Raw genomic sequence first — 24095 nt, forward strand, 5'->3', positions numbered from 1 at the left:
GCCTAACAATTTTCTCATGGACTTAATGATTTTATACCTTACATATCTGCAGTCTGAAGTGCTTAATGTATCCAAAGTTAGCCATGTATACCAAACTTTCACTGTCAAACTCAGCTAATTTACACTGACAATTATTGTGAGAATAGAGAGTTCCATTAGAGAAATCTATCAAGTAGAGAATGGAGTTCTTAAATCATTATCTACCATCACTTTTTCAAATGTTTTAGTAGTAGCAATTACCTTTCTTTTGTTAATAGCAGCCTTCTACTTCTCCATCAATCTAACTGGAAATCGTAGAGGATTCTAGTAGCTGATGCTTGTTCATGATCCTTTTAGCTAATTAAAACCCTCTCTTCTTTCTTTAGTAAGAAACACCTTCAGCCTGTGTTCAAAAGATAATATTCTTCCATCTTTGCATATTATGAATTGGATTGGACGTGGCACTTGGTGCCATGGTCTAGCCTTGAGCTCTGTGGTAAAGGGTTGGACTTGATGATCTATGAGGTCTCTTCCAACCTTGGTGATACTGGGATACTGTGAAAATATTCCCTGACAGGTATAGTATAGCAATATATCATATGAGGTATCTTGCTCTGTATTACTTATTTTCCTTTGTATTTATTTCTAGGTAGATGGGCAATTACCCATTTTGTGGATTTGTCCTTTTCTGTCCAGAAATACTAACCCAAAATATTCACTCTATTTTCAAAATTCTAGATGATCCCAAAAATGTGTCTTCATACAAATGATTTTAAAAGAGAAATAAACTCAATAGGCCTTGGTTTGAATCAAACTCACTACTTGCTTTCCCACTCCATCAGAGCCCCACACATTTGACTAACCTTCTGGAAACAAAACACATAGATTTTCACAGTTGAGTTTTTGCAAATCTGAGTGCTCTATTTTAATTGTCTGTTTAGATTTGGAGCCTATTAATAGAAGCTGCTGAGTGCCTCTCATTTGTCTTATCTTTTTTCACTGCATACACTGTGTAATCTGATGCCTCTTTGGAAAAAAAAAAAGACACATGTATTGCTTATATCTTCTTCTGTTTTTAACTTCTCCACTACATCTTTCTTATCTGTGTGTAGTATACAGCTTCTGTGCAAACACTTAAGCAAATGAAGTACAAAACAGCAAACGTTTAAGCACTTTATCTGTCCTTGAACTCAATAGGACTACTTATCTCTGTTATTTGTATTCATAGAAGTGTTACACATTTGTGGCTTTTAACTCTATGCTCTGAGACAAACAAGGTTTTACACATATTACCTCAACTGTATCTGAGAACAAAGCCCTGAATAAAAAAAAATAAACGGAAAGTAGCAATAGCTACAAAATATGAGCTCAAATATGTATTAAAAGGGAATTTTGCAAGCAGAGCACACCAAGGTACACAAAGCTCTATAGCTTACTTATATTTTTTAAGTATAACATGAAGTGATAGATACATAAGATATTTTCAGCCCTTACCTTCTTTTTGTTTGGTAATGAAAATCAGTATGATGGCATTAACATCTCTTTCAAGTCAGCTACCTGATGCTGCAGCACTATGAGTCACTTTTTTAGCACTGAGCTGTTATTTAAACCAACCAACCAACAATAAAAGGTATGAGGGTGATAGACCTTTCTCTACCCACAGAACAGAGGGAAAAGCAGTAAAAGTTCAGGATTAATTCTAAGAGCTAGAAAGCTAACTGTATTTTTTCCTCTGCTGAATTGGCTTGTGAAGGCTGCTGTTTGAGACATTCACTCTGTTGTAACTCCATTGAAGACATTAGTGTAGGGTGTAAGCCACTGAATAACTGAGTGACAGCATGTACTCAACAAAGAGCTGATCTAGTCAGTAACCAGACTGTATATTGCAGGAACCAACTGCATCTTGCAGGAACATACATGAGAAGTTCTTCACATGACCTATACTGGAGCCTAAGACTAGCACAGTTCCTAAACTTATACCATGCATTATATGCATAGCCACAGTGCTGCTGCCACCAATGGTGATGGCTTGTGACAGCAGTCACACCAGTGGGATAGCCTGACTGCATCAAAACTAATGCTGGTCAGTCGGGCTCTGAACTCTAGCAGGCAGAGTGCAAATGCGTCTGCAGGTGCCTGGCTGCACTGAACAGACCATCAAGGGCAGTTTCCAGATCACCCTGTCAGCTACAGTTGCCACATAGTATCATAGTTGTCAGGTATGCAGTAACAAAATCAGTAATGCAGCCATAACTCACTTGAAAATTCATGGAACCTTCCAAGTCAGAATGGGTGCTGCAGAACAAAGCTGCCTAGGCATCCTCCATGCAGATTAACATGTGGGCAGCATGGAGGCTCCACAATAAGATAGTGGTCCAAGCATATGCCATTTGTCATCACGTAGCACAGTCACTAACAGCACTGTATCTACACTTACTCCTCAGTGTTGTAGTGATTAACCTGGTTAATCAAATAACACTGCTTAAAACAGAATTCCATCATGGAAATAGTGCTCAGACCTTTCAAGCAGTTTATAGTACTTCTTGGAGTAACAGCTGAAGGAAGCAGCATAATAACAAAAGTTGGAACACAGGCCCTATGAGGAGAGGCTGAGGAAGCTGGGCTTGTTCAGCCTGGAGAAGAGGAGGCTCAGAGGTAATCTCATTGCTGTCTACAACTGTGATGGTTTGGGCTCTTACCCGCCCCCCCACACTTTGTATTTGCCCCAGCTAACTCAGACGGACCCTGGGAATATAGATGAAGCAATTTATTTACAGCTAGCAGAATTTACAAGCAGCTATTTACAATATATACAGTTATATACAATTATATACAGAAATATACAAAGGATAAACAATACAAAAGCACAACTCCCCTCCCAGAAACCTGAGTCCCCAGGAGGGGCTTTCAAACCACCCCAACACCTCCCCCGGCCCTCTCAACCTTACCCCAGTTCTCAGGAAGAAGAGAGGTGCAGCCAAGAGGTTAGGGAGCAAGGTTAGTGGGAGCAAGGTTAATGAGATGTGACCAGGTCTGAAGGCAGAGGCAGAAGAGAAGACAAAATGGAGAAAGTTTACTTCTTCTTCCCAGAGCTCTCAGCGTGACTGTGAGAGAAGTTGACATCAATTGTTTTCATTTCACTGCCCGTTATCTAGTTCTGTTACCACAACATTCTAGCTTGCTCGGGGGGGACCTCATTGCTGTCTACAACTACCTGAAGGGAGGTTGTAGCCAGGTGGGGTTGGTCTCTTCTCCCAGGCAACCAGCAATAGAACAAGGGGACACAGTCTCAAGTTGTGCCAGGGTAGGTATAGGCTGGATGTTAGGAGGAAGTTGTTGGCAGAGAGAGTGATTGGCATTGGAATGGGTTGCCCAGGGAGGTGGTGGAGGCACCGTCCCTGGAGGTGTTCAAGCAAAGCCTGGATGAGGCACTTAGTGCCATGGTCTGGTTTATTGCCTAGGGCTGGGTGCTAGGTTGGACTGGATGATCTTGGAGGTCTCTTCCAACCTGGTTGATTCTACGATTCTTTGTCAGAGGTATTTGTAGAGGCAAAGATGTTTGTGCTTGATAGTGTTTGGAGAAGTCCAATTCCCTGGAGGTTCCTCAAACACAGCCTACTGAGACATTCATATTTCAAAACCATCTTTTTGTAAATACATAGGCTGTAATCATTCCTTTAGTGATGGTACCTGAGAACTGCTTGGCAAGGAGTGCTGAATGCAGTTGCAGCACCTGCAGGCAGAGGCAAACCCAAAAGAAATGACACAGTCCTGAGAGTAGCCTGAATGACCAGTAGGAGCTACTATGGTTTTTGGGGAGCATAACACTATTTTTATAGTGTGTAGGGAACAGTACACTACTCACCTGCTTACCTCCAGATGGAATTCCTTGGAAGGAATGGGTATGCCACCAGTCCTGTGACCATGCATGATGTGTCTGGGTGTAACCTAGGTGGTAGCATACTTTATCAAAATAACCACCTGTGGCTGCTGCCTTGTAAACAAAGCAGGGCAAGTCACTGTACTTTACTTTGTCTTATGGATTTCCACTTGCATTCTGCATAAGTGAGGTTGAGAAGAAAAGTTTTCCTCACTTCAGGAATTTTTATCCAGCTGTTGCTCATTGCCTTGTCTCCAATATGCAGCTGGGCAGTACTGCTTCAGGTGGTGGGCAAGAGACCAGCATTGGTGGCCTATTGGCAGGGACTTGAGCTCTGTGGTAAAGGGTTGGACTTGATGATCTGTGAGGTCTCTTCCAACCCTGATGATACTGTGATACTGTGACTTCTGCATCCATGGGTTGTCTCAGTGACAGAAGAGGCCAAAACAGAGAACTGGTGGCTGGACACAGCCCAGAAAATTGTGGAACAATTCTAAAGATCTCATGTGGTTTCTTTTTTCAATTTCTTGAAGTCAAATAAGCACTTCCTGTCATCTCATATGAAATACACTTCTGGTTGATCATTACTGCCTTGCTGCAGCTGGTGAATGTTCCTGTCAGCAAAGTCAAACACGAGAAAGTGGTGGTTTTGCATCTCAGTCATGGTCCTTGTCTCCTCTTACTGGTGTACTGTATCTTGCCAAAGGTGCTCATAAACAAGATAGCTGTTCTGAAGCTTGCTGGGACTGTGTCTTTGTAAGACGATGGGGCAGGCTATGCAGGTATTAGGATATAACCCTGGGGTTGGAAGACTTGTTGATTCACGAGGCCTCATCCTTTGCAGGCTAGAAAAGCCCAAACAAATGAGATCTTGAACTGATTGTGCCCATGCAAGGGCAAAGCCCTGGGTGTAAACTATTCTCTAGTATCTGTCCATATTTCTCCATCTGAGAAACCATTTATTTTGTCCCAGAGCAGAAGCTGTGTGAAATAACACAAATGCTGTGGTGGAAGTTCAGGGAGCCTGCACAAGGTATGTGGCATTAACACCCAGCACAATGTGAAATGGCTGCTTTGGAACTTGTAATTGCTTGCTGTTACTTGTGCTTACTACACTGGAACAAACTAAATGTTGCATGTCTTCTTTTTTGCAAGTAAACGGAATTGCATCAAAGATACATTGATTTGATCATCCGTTTCTGACAGTGATATAATCTGCAGGACCTCAAACACAGGTTGGCTGCCTTAAACAGCAGGCAGAACACTGATGAAAACTGATTTAGATTCCTGTTTGCAGTTCTCATCTACAGGTGCATAAATTTCTAAAGCAGAGACCCTTTATTTCAAATGCAGAGATAAATCTTAATTTGCTAGATGAGCCGCTGTCTGAAAACACACAAAGCCCTTCCTCTTCAGACTAACACACAAAGCACTTCTGTGCTTTGAAATGATTCATAGCAGATGGGGAGAAAAAAAAGGTCATTAATTGATTCTTCAGCTAAAACATCACAAGTATAACCAAGAGACCTAGTTGGAAAATCAAACGGATTACATTTTCAGACAAGTTTGTTCTTTTCACAGACGTCACTTGGCCACATTTCAAATCATCTTGATGCTTAAGCAGCAAGTCATTTTAAACCATGTTTACATTAACAAACCCTATTCATACTAGGGCAAGGCACAGCACACAAAGGGTTTGTTAGCCTATAATTACATTAGATCTGTTTCCATTATGTATCAGTAGAAGCAGCCTGTGGGCTGGATCGTGTTTAAAGCTACTCTTGTTCCTGTTACACAGCTGTAGCTCTGGGTTACGTATCTGTGAGGATATCTATAAAACCCTGCCCAGCAGTGTTGAGCAGTGACCTCTGCACTTTTTTGGCCAATGAACCTGTACATGCCACCACCCATTCCTCTTATCAAACTTTAAACTGAAACTAGGACAGGAGTGATGTAGACAATACAAGAATGTATTTCACAAGTCTCTGGGGCCCCTTGTGAGCAAGTTTTTAGGTTACTTTTTGAAAACTCACCATGTTAAATCATGTTCTTATTAATGGATCAGTACCACAGGAGAAACATACCTATAATCTGTGATATTCCAAACTGGTATCAACACTTCTGCAGTTTTCAAACTGATTTGTTGGTTACTCTTATCAGAGGTAGTTTTAACAGGCTATTTTTTTCTCCAGTGATTCATTTGTAAAACCACAGAAATACTGGATGTTTTTAGCTTTATTTCATTCATTTTCTTGACACATAAAGGTGATGCAGTCACCTGGCACTTCTAAGGAGGTCTTAATAGTTTTGGGTTCTATCATTTTTTGATTCATTTTTACCTGGTGTAGTTTAGCACAGCAGTATGGACACACCTACTGCATCTCTAAGTATAATCTTTCTGACACTTAAATGACATTTTTCCATTTTCTTGGCTAGTTGTGAATAATTCACAGTGTGGGCCTGGAAGAAGGAACCTGTGCTCACATCTAAATATCTGTGACATTCAGAGATTCACATTTTAATTTTGAAAGCTCTAAGGAATTAAAAATAAAATCTTCCATTTCCTGCAGTTCCTTCTTTTTTCTCAAAAGAGATCATGCTCTGCAGACTGCAAAATATTTTATAAACTACAGCTCAATCAATCATTTAAGGTAGATACATAACTCTGCAAGGCCAGTTGGTGGTTCTGCCATCAAAAATTAAGGAGGAAATAATTAGAATAACTATGCTTAATCCAAGCCTATCTATAATTCTCAAAAGGAATGTATCTACAGAGGTTCAGAGGATTCTGCATCAAACAAGTCTAGGAAAACATTTGAGCATTTATTGTCTTTTATCATTTCTGAAGCTAAGTTATTTGGTTTATTTAAGTTTGAAAACTGCAAGACAGTTTGAATTGAGAGACACAGCAAGCACATACATAAAAACAAACTTGTAAGAAGAGAGAAGGCATCAAAGCTCCTATATTGTGAAGGTTTGGAGTTACAGACATAGAAGTCTACAACTACCTGAAGGGTGGTTGTGGCCAGGAGGAGGTTACTCTCTTCTCTCAGGTGGCCAGCACCAGAACAAGAGGACACAGCCTCAAGCTACACCAGGGGAGATTTAGGCTGGAGGTGAGGAGAAAGTTCTTCACTGAGAGAGTCATTGGACACTGGAATGGGCTGCCCAGGGAGGTGGTGGAGTCGCCGTCCCTGGAGCTGTTCAAGGCAGGACTGGACGTGGCACTTGGTGCCATGGTCTAGCCTTGAGTTCTGTGGTAAAGGGTTGGACTTGATGATTTGTGAGGTCTCTTCCAACCTTGGTGATACTGTGATACTGTGAAGTCTGAACTCAGGGAGCAAAAAGGCAGAGATGGAGGCGCACTACAGATGAAAGAAAGAGGGAGGAAACAAGAAATAGTCCAGGACATGCAAACAGTGCTGTGGTGCAAAGAAGCTACTCTATCCATCATACAAGTCACCTGAAAGACTTGGTAACCTTCTTGTTAAATCTTGTCTGGAACTGCATTTTTCTTGCTTCATGTTGGCTTGCCTATTATTTGGCAAAGGTGGATGGTATTGGTCACTTTTCCCAAGCATTGCTGTTGAATATTTAACTCTTACCTCGCTATATGGTAACTAGCCTTGTTACCAGACAAGGCTTAAAGATAGAAGCTAGTGAATCTTTAAGTGATAGAACAAGGAAAGGTACTGCATCTTGTTAAACACTTGCTATCATATGAACCTAAAACTTCTGGAGCTCTAAATGTTTTGTTATAAAATCTTATTAAACTTCCACCTCTGCTTCTAGGCACACAGGTTATGAGGGGAGAGTCAGGTTTGCTTAACACCAAACCAAGGCTGAACCAGGCTGAAGATACCTTCTATCCCAAACTACCTTCCCAAACTTCAGAATGTGTTTCAAATCGAAGTAATTTAGTAGTTCTTAAGGGCATTGCTCCTATAGATAATTTAGATGCTTTCAAAGATGCTCAGGAATCATAGAATCATAGAATCAACCAGGTTGGAAGAGACCTCCAAGATCATCCAGTCCAACCTATCACCAGCCCTATCCACTCAACTAAACCAAGGAGGGTCGAATTCAGAAGGATTAGCTACACAGACAGCAGGTTAGAGAGAAAAGTACAGGCAGCCAGAGACACACAGCAACTGTGTCATCTATGTTTGTGTTCCTGATCCCATACATCTCAGCAAGCCCATGAGTGAAGCAGACACCACCACTGTCTCCCCTTCACAGCCCATAATCAAATCCCTCTCACCAAAACATTCCAGATAGCTTCAAACTAGCACACTTACTCACTGAGATAAGAGTATAAGATTAATCTGATGAAGCAATATTCTAGATCATGCAAAATGTACATGAATTAAGCTATAGAAACACAAGACAGGAAAATAACAGAAAGAAAAAATGATTGGTGGTAGAGGCGAAAACCAATCTCAATCTAATGAATAAATGTGGGGAGTTTTGTTTGGTTTTTGTTGCTGCTGTTGTTGGATCACTGTATTTAATTTGAAACATCTTGAACGAGCAGTTCAAGACTGGTATTTGAAACTCTCTTTACAAATCAATAATGTTTCTTAAACTGGCACTTATAGGCCTGAATTAGAGCTCATCTACATTTCTAAATCCAGGGGTTTTTTTATCTTTAAAGTGTGTATTTGGAACCATTCCTGATTTTGTAATGAAGACCATATAGAGGGATAATGTAAAAGCAGAAAAGATGAGAGGAGTTAGAAAGTATTAAGTTAGATCTCAGGGGAAAAAAAAATAAATCCAGACTGATTTCTTTTGACTGACAATATTATATAAAGATTTGAGAATGAATAATATTTACAAAGCTTAAATTTCAGTGCATCCATCTTAACTTCTCAGAATTCTTTAAGTTTTGGGAAACATTTTACACAGACACCCCGTGATGATAGTGTAATTTCAGTAAGAATGTGTGACTGCTCTCATTTGAAGTTAGTTAATGAATTAATTCCTTAGAGTTATTCATTTCCACGAAAGCATTTCACTTACATTTCACTCTACTTCTTGAGCAAAAGTTTGTACTGTCATAGAACACAAAAACTGTGTACCTTTAACAGAAAAAGTTAACTTCTGTTAGAAGGTTGTAACATCTCATTGTACATTCATTTACTGGCCATCTTTTTTAAAAAGCAGCTCAGCTTCTGTGGTTTATTATATGCTATGAATGACATCAAGAATGGCTGCTTCTGAATTAAGGGAGAACTTGGAGGTTGGTAATTTGATTACTTGGAGAATAGTTTGGTTTCTCTTCTTTAAAGTGACCGATGATACTATCCTCAGCAGCCAAGTTATTATTTTGCCCTGAGCTATCTTTTACTTTTTCCTAATAATGTAATAAACTGGTTTTAGTTATTAGGCAGTTTAGGTTGAGTGGAAAATGGTGTGAATTTTGACTACAATGCAGGAAAAAAGACACTTTCAATCTCCAAAAGATCCAAAAAGAGCGAGACATTGATTCTAATTAGGGTCATTATCTTTGCTCCCATTCCAGACTGTATGAGAAGTGACTTAGATATCTAAACTTAAACATATGGGCTTTGCCAATGGAAGAATAGCCACAGAGACATTCACTTCTACATAATTTGTAATTGAGGGGTATAATACATGCAGAATGTGCTGTCTACAACTACCTGAGGGGAGGTTGTAGCCAGGAGGAGGTTGCTCTCTTCTCTCAGGTGGCCAGCACCAGAACAAGAGGACACAGCCTCAAGCTACGCCAGGGGAAATCTAGGCTGGAGGTGAGGAGAAAGTTCTTCCCTGAGAGAGTCATTGGACACTGGAATGGGCTGCCCGGGGAGGTGGTGGAGTCGCCGTCCCTGGAGCTGTTCAAGGCAGGACTGGACGTGGCACTTGGTGCCATGGTCTAGCCTTGAGCTCTGTGGTAAAGGGTTGGACTTGATGATCTATGAGGTCTCTTCCAACCTTGGTGATACTGTGAAAATGACATTTTCAGAGTGTAGTTCTCCATTTATCACAAGGTTGCTTTGCTAATTGTCTAAAAACATTTTGAACAGAGAAGTAGTATTACAGTATGAAGCTTGACAGCCTTAATCCATTCATGCTTTTTGCTGGTTTAGACTTACAATAAATGTTGAGAAAGTGCCTACTCTGGAAAATTAATATTTATCAGAGAGGAAACAAATCTGTTTCTTACATTACAGGCCAACAGAACTTTGCATTTTATCCCATATGTAAAGGTGTGTGTCTCTAGTTGCTTTGTTGAAAGTTTCAGTTGCATTTAGTCATAAAACATCAGTGAAGTAACCTTTTGACTTTGATCTGCCTTTCGGGTTATAATTCAGGATTTCTTAGTGATAACAACTGTGACTGAGCATAAGGAGGAGAGTTAAGCTAAGTTCTCCAGCAAATCACATTCAAGATGTCAAAAATAATAATAATAATTATACAAAGCACATTTTATCTTTGTTAAGGTTGAACAGATGTTTTTGACAAAAGGCTTGAAATCTCTCCTTCCCAACGTACTGAGAAGAACAATTCGATGCAACAGACTCAGTATTAGTAATACTTCTGGAATGGCAGAAGGTAAGAGCTCTAAATGCAAAAGTGACTCCATTTTGGATTCATAGCTCTGTGTTTTCTTTTCTTGTTTGTGAAGGACTGTAGGAATATCAAAAGCACAGAAGTAAAACAGAAGAAAATGTTAAATGGACTTAACTTCTTAACTCACTTGGTTGTTTTTGAAATCACACTGTAAGCACCTGAGACTGTTCTTAAATCGAAAAGCTACATCAGAGAAAATGCTGCCAGTGTGAAGTACATGGACTTTGTTTTCAGTTGTTTGCATTGCATCCCACGGTTCCTTGCTATGCCACTTAGAAATTACAGATGCAGAACACACTGGAAAAACATTGACCCAAACCTGGCTTTTCTTACGTTATTATCATGATTCTAGAATGATACTCATGTTCTTCACACAGGCCATGCTTTACTTGGGACACTGGATACACTTTGGGAAAGAAATAGAGCTGTAAAGTTACAGAAGTGTGTTTGTACTTCATTTATTGCAGAAGTTGGAAATTACTGACTCAACAAGACTGGGGATTATAAGGGGGAGGGAAGAAGTAGTTCTATACTTGGATGCATGCTGGAGAATTTATTTCTGTCTCGCCTCTCATAGCGGAGAGAAGCAGAGAAGGCTGTGTCATTGTTCTGATCAACTTTAAAGTGTAACAACACAACTAAAAATACTGTGGCAACAAAGCTGTGTGTACTAGCATTTCTATAACATAAGGATATTAAGAGTCATTTTATACAGTCAGAGTATGTCTTGAAATTACGATTTTCTTTTCCATCACTAAATTAGTGGGGAAATGCTAATGGAAAACATATTATCATGTCAATAACCTGCAGCTTACCCCAAATGTATTTTTACACTTTGAACACTTTTTAGAAGGGTTGTTTGTATACAAAACATCACAGTATCACAGTATCATCAGGATTGGAAGAGACCTCACAGATCATCAAGTCCAACCCTTTACCACAGAGCTCAAGGCTAGACCATGGCACCAAGTGCCACGTCCAACCTTGCCTTGAAGTGCCCCAGGGACGGCGACTCCACCACATCCCTGGGCAGCCCATTCCAGTCTCCAATGACCCTCTCAGTGACATGTTCAGACTTGCAGGCGTGAGCATACAGCTCTTATGCAAAGCCTGCAAAAACTAAGGTCATTGGAATTTCTCAGAAATCTTAAAGTTACCTTAGTTGTTGGGTGACATACAAGCGAAATCAGTATTTCTGACTGCCTTCATTGTCATTCACTGTAGAAGTTGAAAGCTCTTTCTAATCTTCTGTGAACTGGGACATGAGTGTGTTGAATTAATGCATGGGCTGATCATCATGCCTAGCTTCACTAACACTGCTTGTGAGTACATACATAATGATGGATACATAGTGCATGTATATACTTAAATAGACACGGGAAGGGAAAAGCCTCCTTTCCTCTATAATGAATGTAAGGATAGACAGAGAGGTATCTCAAAGAGCAATACAGTTGTCAAAGAGTTAGAATCATAGAATCAATCAGGTTGGAAGAGACCTCCAAGATCATCCAGTCCAACCTATCCCCCAGCCCTAGCCAGTCAACCAGACCATGGCACCAAGTGCCTCATCCAGTCTTCTCTTGAAAACCTCCAAGGATGGTGCCTCCACCACCTCCCTGGGCAGCCCATTCCAATGCCAATCACTCTCTCTGCCAACAACTTCCTCCTAACATCCAGCCTATACTTTCCCTGGCACAACTTGAGACTGTGTCCCCTTGTTCTATTGCTGGTTGCCTGGGAGAAGAGGCTGCCTGAGTTTACAGAACCCCTGAAAGTTAGCTGCAGTTTCAGTCTGTCAGCTGTGACTAGTATTTTAAATTCAGTGTTGTCTGAGTGGAATGCTCCTATTAAAGTCACAATTTTAAGAATTCATGAATATCACCAGCAAAGTAGAAAGTGCCTGTGGATTTCACATGGATGGCAAGGAATGAAGTTGAGGGGTAATTGAAGGTAGTCTTTTTTTTTCAGTGGTAAATTTAATATGTTTATTTTAACAAAAATGTATTTCTGTCTTTAGCAAGAAACTGTTCCTGTATTTAGTAACTTTTTCTAGCAATAAAATGAGGTTTCGTGCTGAGTATTCCCCACAGAGCCGTTTGTGGGCACATTTGGTATGCAAATACATGCTTACCTCAGCCTTTGCTTAGCATTTTCCTATCAGGGATAGAAATTTATCTTCTGGTTTCTCTGTTAGCTTTGGTCAAGAGTAAGATTTGGCTGATTTTGTACAACCTTTTGAGGCAGATCATTGATTCTGTTAAATGACTGCCTCTTGGCTGACAGACTACTGTAGTATTTTAGCAGGAGGTTATATGCAGCCTTTTACTCCCCACCTGATATCAGACATGGAAATAACTTTTCAAGACAGTATCAATACATGAGACAGGGACTGTAAATTGGTGGGTTTATATATCATGGACATTATTTCAGGTTTCCTCTCTGCATTTGAACAGTTGGCATTTACATGCAGGATAATTAAAATACCATTGTTACTACCTGCTACTGCTTAGAAAATCATTTTTTGCTAAGTAAATTAATATGAGTTTCCTTTATTGATACTGCAAAAAGGCAATATCTTTTGAAGCTATCACATGGTAGCAGTCAACAATCTTTTAAATCAAAGTTAATTCCAAGTTAAGAAGGTGTAACAGTTCTATTAATTCTAGGGTTTTACTTAGAAATATTAGAAATCACTGAGATTTGGTGTGACAGGCAAGAGCTTATTCACAAGCCATAATTATGTCTGTTAAATTGCAGCTCACAGTAAAATTCTGTAGGCAAAAAACTCTAAAGAATGAGCTACATAATATCAAGATGCACATACTTGGTGCCATGGTCTAGCCTTGAGCTCTGTGGTAAAGGGTTGGACTTGATGATCTATGAGGTCTCTTCCAACCTTGGTGCTACTGTGATACTTTACTGTTAGGCTGGCCATAATTTACAGCTTGGTATTAAATGGGGAAGAAGCCTAACCATACAACAACAAAACAAAACAACCCACAAAAACCAAAGTGTAAGTGTGGTATGCAATAGCCTTTCTTTTTGGCTCTGTGCTAACATTTGCAAAGTAAAGCATATTCCTACAGAGTACTAATTTCCAAGGTTAGGTAATATACAACATTTATATATAGATTCATTAATATTCTTGTTAAAGTAATTACAGAATCATAGAATCAACCAGGTTGGAAGAGACCTCCACCATTATCCAGTCCAACCTAGCAACCAGCCCTAGCCAGTCAATCAGACCATGGCACCGAGTGCCTCATCCAGTCTTTTCTTGAACACCTCCAGGGACGGTGCCTCCATCACCTCCCTGGGCAGCCCATTCCAATGCCAATCACTCTCTCTGGGAAGAACTTCCTCCTAACATCCAGCCTAGACCGACCCTGGCACAACTTGAGACTGTGTCCCCTATACTGTTTTCATATGCTAATACTATCCATGCCTGTCAACTATTTTAGCTGTGAATGTCTTTACATACAGCATACCTCTACTGAGGATTTAAAAAAAAACCCAAACATTTCCAAAAGTTGTTCAATACAATTAAAGAGTTCCTGATCCAAAATTTCCTTCAGGTAATCTCTAATGTTTTGATTTTATAGACCATCTAAAGTAATACATGCAGAAAAGTTTCACAAACGAAAAGCTGAGTCATTCCTACCTTCTGAAATTCCAGGCTATAAACAAGCCAACGTTGTGATTTTGCCTAAGTCCCTGGCTGATGACTTTGAGAAGTTCTGCCATGCAAATGATGGACCTCTGCCACTCCTGTGCAGAAGTAAACCAGGTGACTGGAAATGTCCTTCTTTGAGTAGCGATTCTGATATCAGGTAACTACAGACATGCTCTGCTTGTCAAAGTTTTACAGTGAATGCTAGTGGAGATTCAGGGAACAGCCTGTTCAAAATGAACTGCTGTTCACTTTGAACAAGTTCCTTTTTCTGGGAATTACACCTCTGAACTAAAACTGTTCATGGTCCAACAGCCTGATCATAGAATCAACCAGGTCCAGGTTGGAAGAGACCTCCAAGATCATCCAGTCCAACCTAGCACCCAGCCCTAGCCAGTCAACCAGACCATGGCACCAAGTGCCTCATCCAGTCTTTTCTTGAACACCTCCAGGGACGGTGCCTCCACCACCTCCCTGGGCAGCCCATTCCAATGCCAATCACTCTCTCTGGGAAGAACTTCCTCCTAACATCCAGCCTATACTTTCCCCGGCACAGCTTGAGACTGTGTCCCCTTGTTCTATTGCTGCTTGCCTGGGAGAAGAGGCCAACCCCCACCTGGCTACAGCCTTCCTTCAGGTAGTTGTAGACAGCAATGAGGTCCCCCCCTTGAGAAGCACATTATGATAACTTAGTATTACATGTATTTCTCTAATGCAAAAGTGAAATTTTGTGGAATTTCTAAATACTTTGCAGTCTGAGACAACAGAATTAAATTATAGAGTTTTACCTTAAGGAGTAATGCAAGTGTGGTTGCTGCAAGGTTTCTTTGAAATTTGAAAGATGTACTCCCGTAGTAAACACTAAAAACAAGACTTAAAATCATAGAATCTATGAAGGTTGGAAGGAACCACAAGGATCATACAGTTCCAGCCACCCTGCCATGGGCAGGGACACCCTACCCTAGATCAGGCTGGCCACAGCCTCATCCAGCCTGACCTTAAACAACTCCAGGGATGGGGCCTCAACCACCTCCCTGGGCAACCCATTCCAGGGTATACCACACTCATGGTAAAGAACTTCCTCCTCTCCTCCAGTCTGAACCTACCCATCTCCAGCTTCACTCCATTCCCCCTAGTCCTGTCACTCCCTGATACCCTAGAAAGTTCCTTTCCAGCTTTTTTGTAGCCCCCCTTCAGATACTTAAAACAGCTCCCTGACTTTTAAAGCTCTGCAACAAGATACATGTAAGGGACCTTGACCTATGAAACCTAAAACATACTTAAAATCCAACATTTTCTGTTTTCTGGCTTGCTTTTGTAGAAAGTAAGGTGTTTGGGGGGGGGGGGGGTTGTATGCATTTGTTTCATTGCTAGAAAGAAAAGTAATGGATAACTTAGGCTGCATCTTGTGGTTTGGTACTGACTTAATCTCAATTCAAACAATTCACCTTGTTTACAAAAAAATAAAAACTAAATAAATGTTATGAAGCTATGACAAGTTTTTATTTCACCAGAACTGACTGCCTGCAGTACAGAATATATGAGCATGGAGCTTGCACTGGATCACTGAAAAACCTAAAGGAGTATTCTCAACAACTGAAGGACATGGTGACCTTTTACATAGGCTGCAGCTTCTCCTTCGAGAAAGCATTCCAAGATGCTGGCATTCCCATAAGAAATGTTGAGCAGAAATGTAATGTAAGCATGTATAAGGTAAGCATATGCACACACACACACACACATAGTCTTTGTCATAACTTTGCCTTTCAGTGTCTGTCCATATTCACAGCATGTGCATATAGCTATTGCTCAAAATCAGAACTTTATTTCCTACCCACACAGTAATTTCAGGTGTGTGCTAATGCTGAGCACATAAAATTACAGAGTAAAATATTTCTGTGTGCTGCTTCTGATTGGCTTTTCCTCTTTCTGTACAGGCAGCATGTCATTGTTTTCTGATAATATTCAGAATAAACTGACCTCATCAAGTGTATGCTTTATCCACTGAAGCAAGAAATCTGTAATTTTGAATTTTTTGTGACCTGTGTGAAGAAACTCAAGTGTGGAATGCCTCACTCCTGCAGTGCTGGTTTTTACAAAGTAGAAGATTAAATAAGTAAAATACTTCTAAAGGATTTCAAATACATGTTAGAACACAGCCTTTCTAAGCTCAAGTACAGTGCAAAGCTTTAGACTTATTTCTTCTAATAGTTTAGAACTATTATTCAGTATTATTGTTAACACCCTGGGTTCTTTTAAACTGCCAGACAGATGTGCCTTGCTATACCATTTCTCCATTTTGCTGCAACTTAGTAGTCACCATGAGACCTATTCCTGAAAGCAAGTTGGGAGCGGCTGTACTAGCGACATCTGAGTTAAAAGAAGCCCATGGAGCACCAATTCACATAGGTGACCCTGGTTAGTGTGTTAATGTTTAACTTTACATGCTCTTTATATTTTAATACTTTTAATCCTTTGCAATGGTCACAAACCTGAAGTGGGGGGGGAGTGGGGTAGAATGAAAAAGAAGGTTTTGAGTGAGCTGAACACAGTTCTTGGATGAAAAATAGCTGTCTTCTGTAGATAAGCTGTTAGATGGCAGGGATGGTTTTGGTAAGAAAGTGCAATCATACTTTTGAAAAGTGTATGCAGTTTCATTTCTATGTGAGTATTTTCTTGCTGTCAGAGAAAGTGACAGGGTAGCAATGACTGGCAGCACGAGAAGATGTATGGATGGATGCATTTTGTGTCCTAGGAGATGACTGTGAAAGGAAATACTGCATTATCTTTCAAAACGCTTAAATAGGATGCGTTAAACGCAACACTTAAGAGAGAATAAAAGCCAGCTCAAGTACATTTAGACCTATTCTTTTGGAGCTAAAAAGAAAGAGATAAACCATCAAGCTGTTTGGGAAGGAATAAAACCAAACAAACACCTGTGAGATGAAGACAGATTGCAATTCACCACTGAAAAAATCAAACAAACAAACAACATAACTTTCCTTCTGCTGATAGAAATTTGTCAATCAGTAGTAGTAAGCCACATACACAGAAAGATCATGTTGAAGAGTAGGGAAGGAGATCACAGTATCACCAAGGTTGGAAGAGACCTCATAGATCAAGTCCAACCCTTTACCACAGAGCACAAGGCTAGACCATGGCACCAAGTGCCACCTCCAATCCTGCCTTGAACTGCCCCAGGGACGGCGACTCCACCACCTCCCCGGGCAGCCCATTCCAGTGTCCAATGACTCTCTCAGTGAAGAACTTTCTCCTCACCTCCAGCCTAAATTTCCCCTGGCACAGCTTGAGGCTGTGTCCTCTTGTTCTGGTGCTGGTCACCTGAGAGAAGAGAGCAACCTCCTCCTGGCCACAACCTCCCCTCAGGTACTTGTAGACAGCAATAAGGTCTCCCCTGAGCCTCCTCTTCTCCAGGCTAACCAATCCCAGCTCCCTCAGCCTCTCCTCGTAGGGCTGTGCTCAAGGCCTCTCCCCAGCCTCGTTGCCCTTCTCTGGACACGCTCAAGCATCTCAATGTCCCTCCTAAACTGGGGGGCCCAGAACTGAACACGGGACTCAAGGTGTGGTCTAACCAGTGCAGAGTACAGATGACATTAACAGTAGACTCCAGTAATATATGTGGCTTGAATGCTTATATCTGAGGAAATAATAAGAAGTTATTATTTTTATAGACTCATACAATGTTTTAGGTTGGAAGGCATCTCAAAGATCATCTAGTTCCAAGCCCTCTGCCATGGTCACTATCGTGACCAGGTCTCCATTTTCCTTTTGAAGAGGTTCCCTAGCTGCCTTTTTGTCCCTGATGTACCATTCTGAGTAGATCAACAGGATGATTGGGCAAGTAAGGACCTCCACTTGTTTTTTTTTTTTTAAATATAAATTATTACATATAGAGATCACATATATTAATTCTATAAAAGACTGTGGTACATTTAAGCATCTGAAGAACTTAAAACCAAGGGGGAAGAGCAAGTGCTTAGAATGACCCAGAATATTACAAGTAGGTGTTAAAAAAAAGCAAACCACATTTGTTTGAAAGCTGGCTAAGAGGGAGATGTGGTTATCTAACCCAGAGGGATAAAAGAGTGGTAGCTCATTTCTCTGAAACTGAAGAATGTAGGAAGCTAAAGCACTAGCAAACATGTCTAGAAAGAGCCCATTTTGCATTGCAGTACTTTTCTTGTTTGCCAGTGGTATGTATCCAGTTCTGCTCTTGATAGGTTTAGGATATCTTTGAGATTCAGCATGCATTTCTCTTTCATTTTGTTACAGAAACAAAGTGAATAACATTTTTACTGATGTGAAAATCAGTTTACTGATACTGATGTACAAAAAGGGATGTGCACTCAAAGGCATACTAAGCAGGCTGTTTCAGTGGGACTTGCCCCTATTCCAATCTTAGCTCAGTGTCACTGAATGCTCTTTAGGGTCCACAAACATTTTGCAGCATTACCTGTTAACTGGAATTTCACATGATTTCAATTTTTATCAATTCCAGGTCTGCTGGGAATACAAGACCTTTCCAAACCAAACTATGGAGACCCAGTTCACCTCCACCCTGGTGATATTCCAGTGTTTTGGGCCTGTGGAGTGACAGCAGTAGAAGCAGTCATCAATTGCAGTATTTATTATGTTTGGAAACTCTTTTTAAATGATAACTATCCTTCAGTCTCTTTTTTTGCTCTCTTTCTGTTTTTTTAATGTGAACTGAATGAATTTGCTGATTAGCAGGCTTTATTTTAGGGTGAGCTAAAAAGTACCCCAAACAAACAACAGCAACAAATATTCTGAAGTACTGGTCTACCTTAAAGGAAGTTCTTACTGAAATTTCATCACTTTTTAATATTTGGAAGGCAGAAACCTAAAGCTCTGGCAGCATTACAGCATCTTTATAAATCATTACTGAAAACTAGAAGCTTAAAGGCATTCAGTTCTGAACTGCTTCCTTTAAAAATGTTATTTTACATTATATTGCAGTAAAATAATAATAATAATAAAGAAGTGGGGGGAAAAAAAGATAGCAGCTTTAAAAAAAAGGTTGTCAAGAGATAGCAAACTGACTGATCTAGAAATGAGTTCATAATTGTCCCATGAAGAGTTTTGATTTTTAAAGTTTTGCTCTAAAATTGAGACACACTTTACATAAATGCTTTCTTCTCTGCACAGAACTGTCCTACGTTTTATTCAGTCACATGTAACGTGCATGAGCATGAAGGGCAAGGAAACACACCTAAACTGTAGTGACAGTATTAAACACTGCTCTACATCACTGGTGTAACATAAAAAAGAAGCTTAATAATCACAGGCAGTGGAGAACCTTGGGAGGTCGTCTGCTCCACCCTTCTCTCCTTGCAGGATCTGCTACTTCCTTGTGGTTCCTTACAGATGTTTATCTAAGCTGTTTTCAACATCTGCTGTAAATATGTTTAGTATTTGGGACAGAGAGGGTTTTTTTCTTTCTTACATGCAATCTCTTTTTTCTCCAGTCCCAAATCCAAGATGAAATTCCTGCTCTTTCCTGTGTTCCCCAGCAGATCTATTCATTTTTCTTATGTATCATTCTTGCAGGAAAAGGAGAGAAAAAAATTGCAAGCCTTTCTACAATCAGTTGGCCTAAGCATCTCTCTGTCCTGCCTTTACCCATAACCAGTTTTTACTTTGTTTATTTCTCCATTTTCTGTATTAAAACCAGTTGTCATTAATGCATTCCAGGAACATTTTGAACAGTGTCTCTCTTGCTGTGCTCCTTTCTCAGCTAGGTATTTAAAATTCTGCCTTACCACTAGTGCCTATACTTTAGATCTGCTAGCTTCTCACAAAAAATGCTGTCTACTCACATGGTTCAGTGAGGTATAGTAAACCTCAACAACCATGTTCTCCAACTGCTTTTAAATTACTAGCCATAGACTCCCAACAAATCCAGCACAGACCAAGTACATATGTAATTGTTAAAGAAGTAACTCCTTCCTTTACACCATCTTAACAAAGTAAAGTTTTGCCTACTTAAGTGTACTGGTTGTGATTTCTCCAGCAACATGTCAATTTTGCCAAATCCAGTATAATCTAGATCAAAACTTCTGGAAATAGATTGCAAATATTTTCAGTCTAGGAAATTACCTCGCTGCCAGGTCTGTATGAGCTTATTGTTCACCAGGGTTTTAGGTGCTGCTCAGATTCCATTTACTAAGGCTTACTGATCATAGAATCATAGAATCAACCAGGTTGAAAGAGACCTGCAAGCTCATCCAGTCCAACCTAGCACCCAGCCCTATCCAGTCAACTAGAATCTTTTATCATTATTCCTTATCAGTTTATAGGTCTTCTAGCTAGCTCAGCAAAACAGTGTGCAGAGATGCTAGTCTCTAATTTTTTTTTAATCTGTTAAAAGACTGCTAGTCAACAGGCAGCAGTTGGCATAGTTCTGGCATATTGTTACCAAGGCTATTCAAATAATAATGTTACAGACCAGCACAGTACACAAACATCAGCATCAACTTGCTGTTATGTCAATGCACCGGTTTCTTCAGGCATGTCAAACTCAATTTTCAGACTTGCCAATTCCTGAGAGACTTCCTCAGCAGGTGCCACTGTTCAGTTCCTAAGATGCCTCAAGTTTATACCAAAAAGGATATTGTAAATAAACTGGATCTCAGCTACCCATGTGAGCTTTTTAAAAGTGAGAACATTACTTTTTTGAAGTGCGTTAGATGCTGCAATGTAACTTAAAATACCACCTGTTTTTATGATGTAAGTAACATCAGACAGGGACTCTGTTGTTAAATAGCTTTTTGCAATTGTTATCATTCTCATATTCAGTATATTGCAACAAGTACATGTTTAACTGAAGTTTTTTCACCCATTTTAGGACCTCCATTAGCTTTTACTCACTCTCCTGGCTGTATGTTCGTTACCGACCTAAAGAATGACAATGCTGCAGTCAGATCTTCAAGAGAAGTCCCACAAGTCCACTGCATCTCACAAAATCCTCTGCACTATAGCATTGTGTCAGCAGAAGCAGCCCAAAAGATAAACACTCTAGAGACCCTAATTGGAATAGATCCAGGTAAAAACCAGAAACCTTCTCTTTCAGTACACTTGTGAAGTAGATATGACCTATCCTGCTTTTTTCAGATGCCCATAAAGTTCAAGAACACCTTAAGAATCTAAAGGCCAGTTTAAGGAATTTTAAAACTGTTGTGGAATACAGCAAGTTACTGTAACTACTTCTTAACTTCTCTATTGCCATACTTAATACCAGACTCTGTTCAAAACTATGGGTAATGGAAGCCTTCTCCCCATCTCTTCTTACCCCTGATACTATGGTATTGCTTAACATAAGCAAGTTCCAATCCAATCCAAATCCAAATCCAATCTGTTTATTGCACCCCAAACATGGGTTTATATACTTTTTTATCAGAAGGCTACACAAGAAGGTTACAAATCAGCTCAGACTCTGATTGGTTACATGCACCTGTGTTAGGACTATGCCAGGATTACACACTACTTGGCAGACATTCTTCATATTCTCTCAACAACACATATATTGTGTCTGGCAATTCTAAGTCAGCAGAGATAGGCAAAAACCACAGACTCCAAGCTTACACTTGTTTACATTTGCTACACCATTCTCACCTTCCACTTTTAACTCAGCACTTACTGAACTCTCTCCTATCCCTGGCTGGACAGTAGCTGCACCACAGTCACACAACTCTATAAAATCACTGCATTTAATATTACTATATCCAACAATGGAATATCTGACCTTGATGGCTGTATGCTCTCAAAGTACACAGAAGCATCAGTGTTTGCAGCAGACTGGAGAGTTCCCAGAGAGTAGGATCTGTAACCATCTGTAACTATTGCATGCTGGCAATAGCTACAAGGGTGTTCACCGATAAATAAGTAGCACATTTCTTTCAGAATATTCATGGCTATGGCACTCCTATCAGAAAATTTTAGTAGTTGTTGGTCCTTCTCAAACATCCTTCTCTGCTGGGTAGAATTATGGCAGGTTCTGCTGAGATACTCATCACTGAGCTGTTGCATGGTAGACCAGTGTCACTTGATCACCACAGAAAGTTGGGTGTTAGGGCTGCATGTGTGCCCAAGGGAGATAAAGGCAAACTGGATAGTGCAACCATTCTTAAAATACATGCTGCTTTAGTCCCCTGTCTGCTGTAAATTCTGATCTCAGTTTCCCATAAATTTTCTGAAATCCTCTGTAGGCAATGGTGAAAAACAGCTTACACCCAGCTCTCCCAGTCTCTGGGTTTGGACTGTACGCATATGTTTGGGTCTGTTTATTTTTACTCACAAGGCCTCTCCTTTCCCACTCTCTGGAGTTCGGCTTGGCACAATGCCATGCTCTGCAGAAATACAGGACCCAACTTAAGAGCTGGTTCATTTTATTGCTAAAAGAGATTGCAGTACTTCAGTTAATATATCCCACTTCTCAAAGGCTAATATTCCCTGCTTCTCTTACTTTCATCACTTTTTTGTGATCACTGTCTGTATATTGTTTGTATGTTACGTAGGAGGAATAGGGGGAGAAATGGCAGAGAAATTTAGGAGAAAAAAAGAGGAAAATGTTGGGGGAAGGTGAGAAAGATGAAGATGCGAACAGGCTAGAAAGCAATAATGAGGATTTACCTCTGCCAGCCAGTGAATATTGGCACATCGTGCAGGTATTCATGGATTTCAAAAGTGCTAGCAGATTGAAAGGACCGTGCTATGAACTCGTTTCCAAGTGCCAAGGAAAAGAGAGGAGATAGGAAGTGCGTGAACAATGAAAGACATACACAAGTAACACAGTGTTGTCTTCTCTAGGGACTGACCCATGAGAAAAGACATCTGTTAATATTCACCTGTTCCTCAAGGCGGGATAACATGGTTCCCTACTACCTGAAATGTTACATCTTTTAGCAGTCACTGGAACACCACTGTGTTAACCGAGTTCATCAAGCCCCTTGGTAACTTACAATGTCTCTGAAACTTCACTTCTGTGGTTAATCATTTCTTTAAGTGGAATTTATCTAGGAACTGGCTCTCCTCTAAGAGTGTCAAGTTAATCAGAAACAAAGCACCATCTTACTCATCTGAAGTCTGCATCAAATTATCACAGTATTGCAGTATCATCAGGGTTGGAAGAGACCTCACAGATCATCAAGTCCAACCCTTTACCACAGAGCTCAAGGCCAGACCATGGCACCAAGTGCCACCTCCAATCTTGCATTGAACAGCTCCAGGGACGGCGACTCCACCACCTCCCCGGGCAGCCCATTCCAGTGTCCAATGACTCTCTCAGTGAAGAACTTTCTCCTCACCTCAAGCCTAAATCTCCCCTGGCGCAGCCTGAGGCTGTGTCCTCTCATTCTGGCACTGGCCACCTGAGAGAAGAGAGCAACCTCCTCCTGGCCACAACCACCCATCAGGTAGCTGTAGACAGCAATAAGGTCACCCCTGAGCCTCCTCTTCTCCAGGCTAACCAATCCCAGCTCCCTCAGCCTCTCCTCGTAGGGCTGTGCTCAAGGCCTCTCCCCAGCCTCGTCGCCCTTCTCTGGACACGCTCAAGCATCTCAATGTCCCTCCTAAACTGGGGGGCCCAGAACTGAACACAGGACTCAAGGTGTGGTCTAACCAGTGCAGAGTACAGGGGCAGAATGACCTCCCTGCTCCTGCTGACCACACCATTCCTGATGCAGGCCAGCATGCCACTGGCTCTCTTGGCCACCTGGGCACACTGCTGGCTCATGTTCAGGTGGGAAAATTCTATAAGATCTGGCACGTTTGAGTTACAGTTTAGCTTCTGTAGCTAGATGTGGCTTAGTGTGACTGTCATTACAGGTCGTGAGGCCAAAGACAAGGAATCTATATGCAATAAGCTCTTAGAAATAGAAAATACCTAGAAGTGCTAGGTGTAGGACTTTTCAAAACAGAGTTAACTGAAATTCT

At 40.7% G+C, this 24095-nt stretch overlaps 1 protein-coding gene across 4 annotated transcripts in view; it reads left to right on the plus strand.

Annotated features, from left to right (window-relative positions):
* The window catches only part of DGLUCY (D-glutamate cyclase), a 59317-nt gene that overhangs the window by 16310 nt on the left and 18912 nt on the right, over positions 1–24095 (plus strand). The window contains exons 2-7 of one of the 4 annotated variants that reach the window (XM_064151641.1): positions 10324–10435; positions 14130–14283; positions 15638–15836; positions 16391–16541; positions 18643–18765; positions 21010–21207. In XM_064151641.1, the coding sequence (XP_064007711.1) occupies positions 10333–10435; positions 14130–14283; positions 15638–15836; positions 16391–16541; positions 18643–18765; positions 21010–21207 (928 nt within the window). In that variant the 5' untranslated portion in view covers positions 10324–10332. Of the gene's footprint in view, positions 1–10323; positions 10436–14129; positions 14284–15637; positions 15837–16390; positions 16542–18642; positions 18766–21009; positions 21208–24095 lie in introns of those variants that run through there. The other 3 variants (XM_064151647.1, XM_064151656.1, XM_064151665.1) reach the window with 3 other exon arrangements.

This window comes from Pogoniulus pusillus, chromosome 1 (assembly GCF_015220805.1).
Source record: "Pogoniulus pusillus isolate bPogPus1 chromosome 1, bPogPus1.pri, whole genome shotgun sequence".
NCBI lineage: Eukaryota > Metazoa > Chordata > Aves > Piciformes > Lybiidae > Pogoniulus > Pogoniulus pusillus.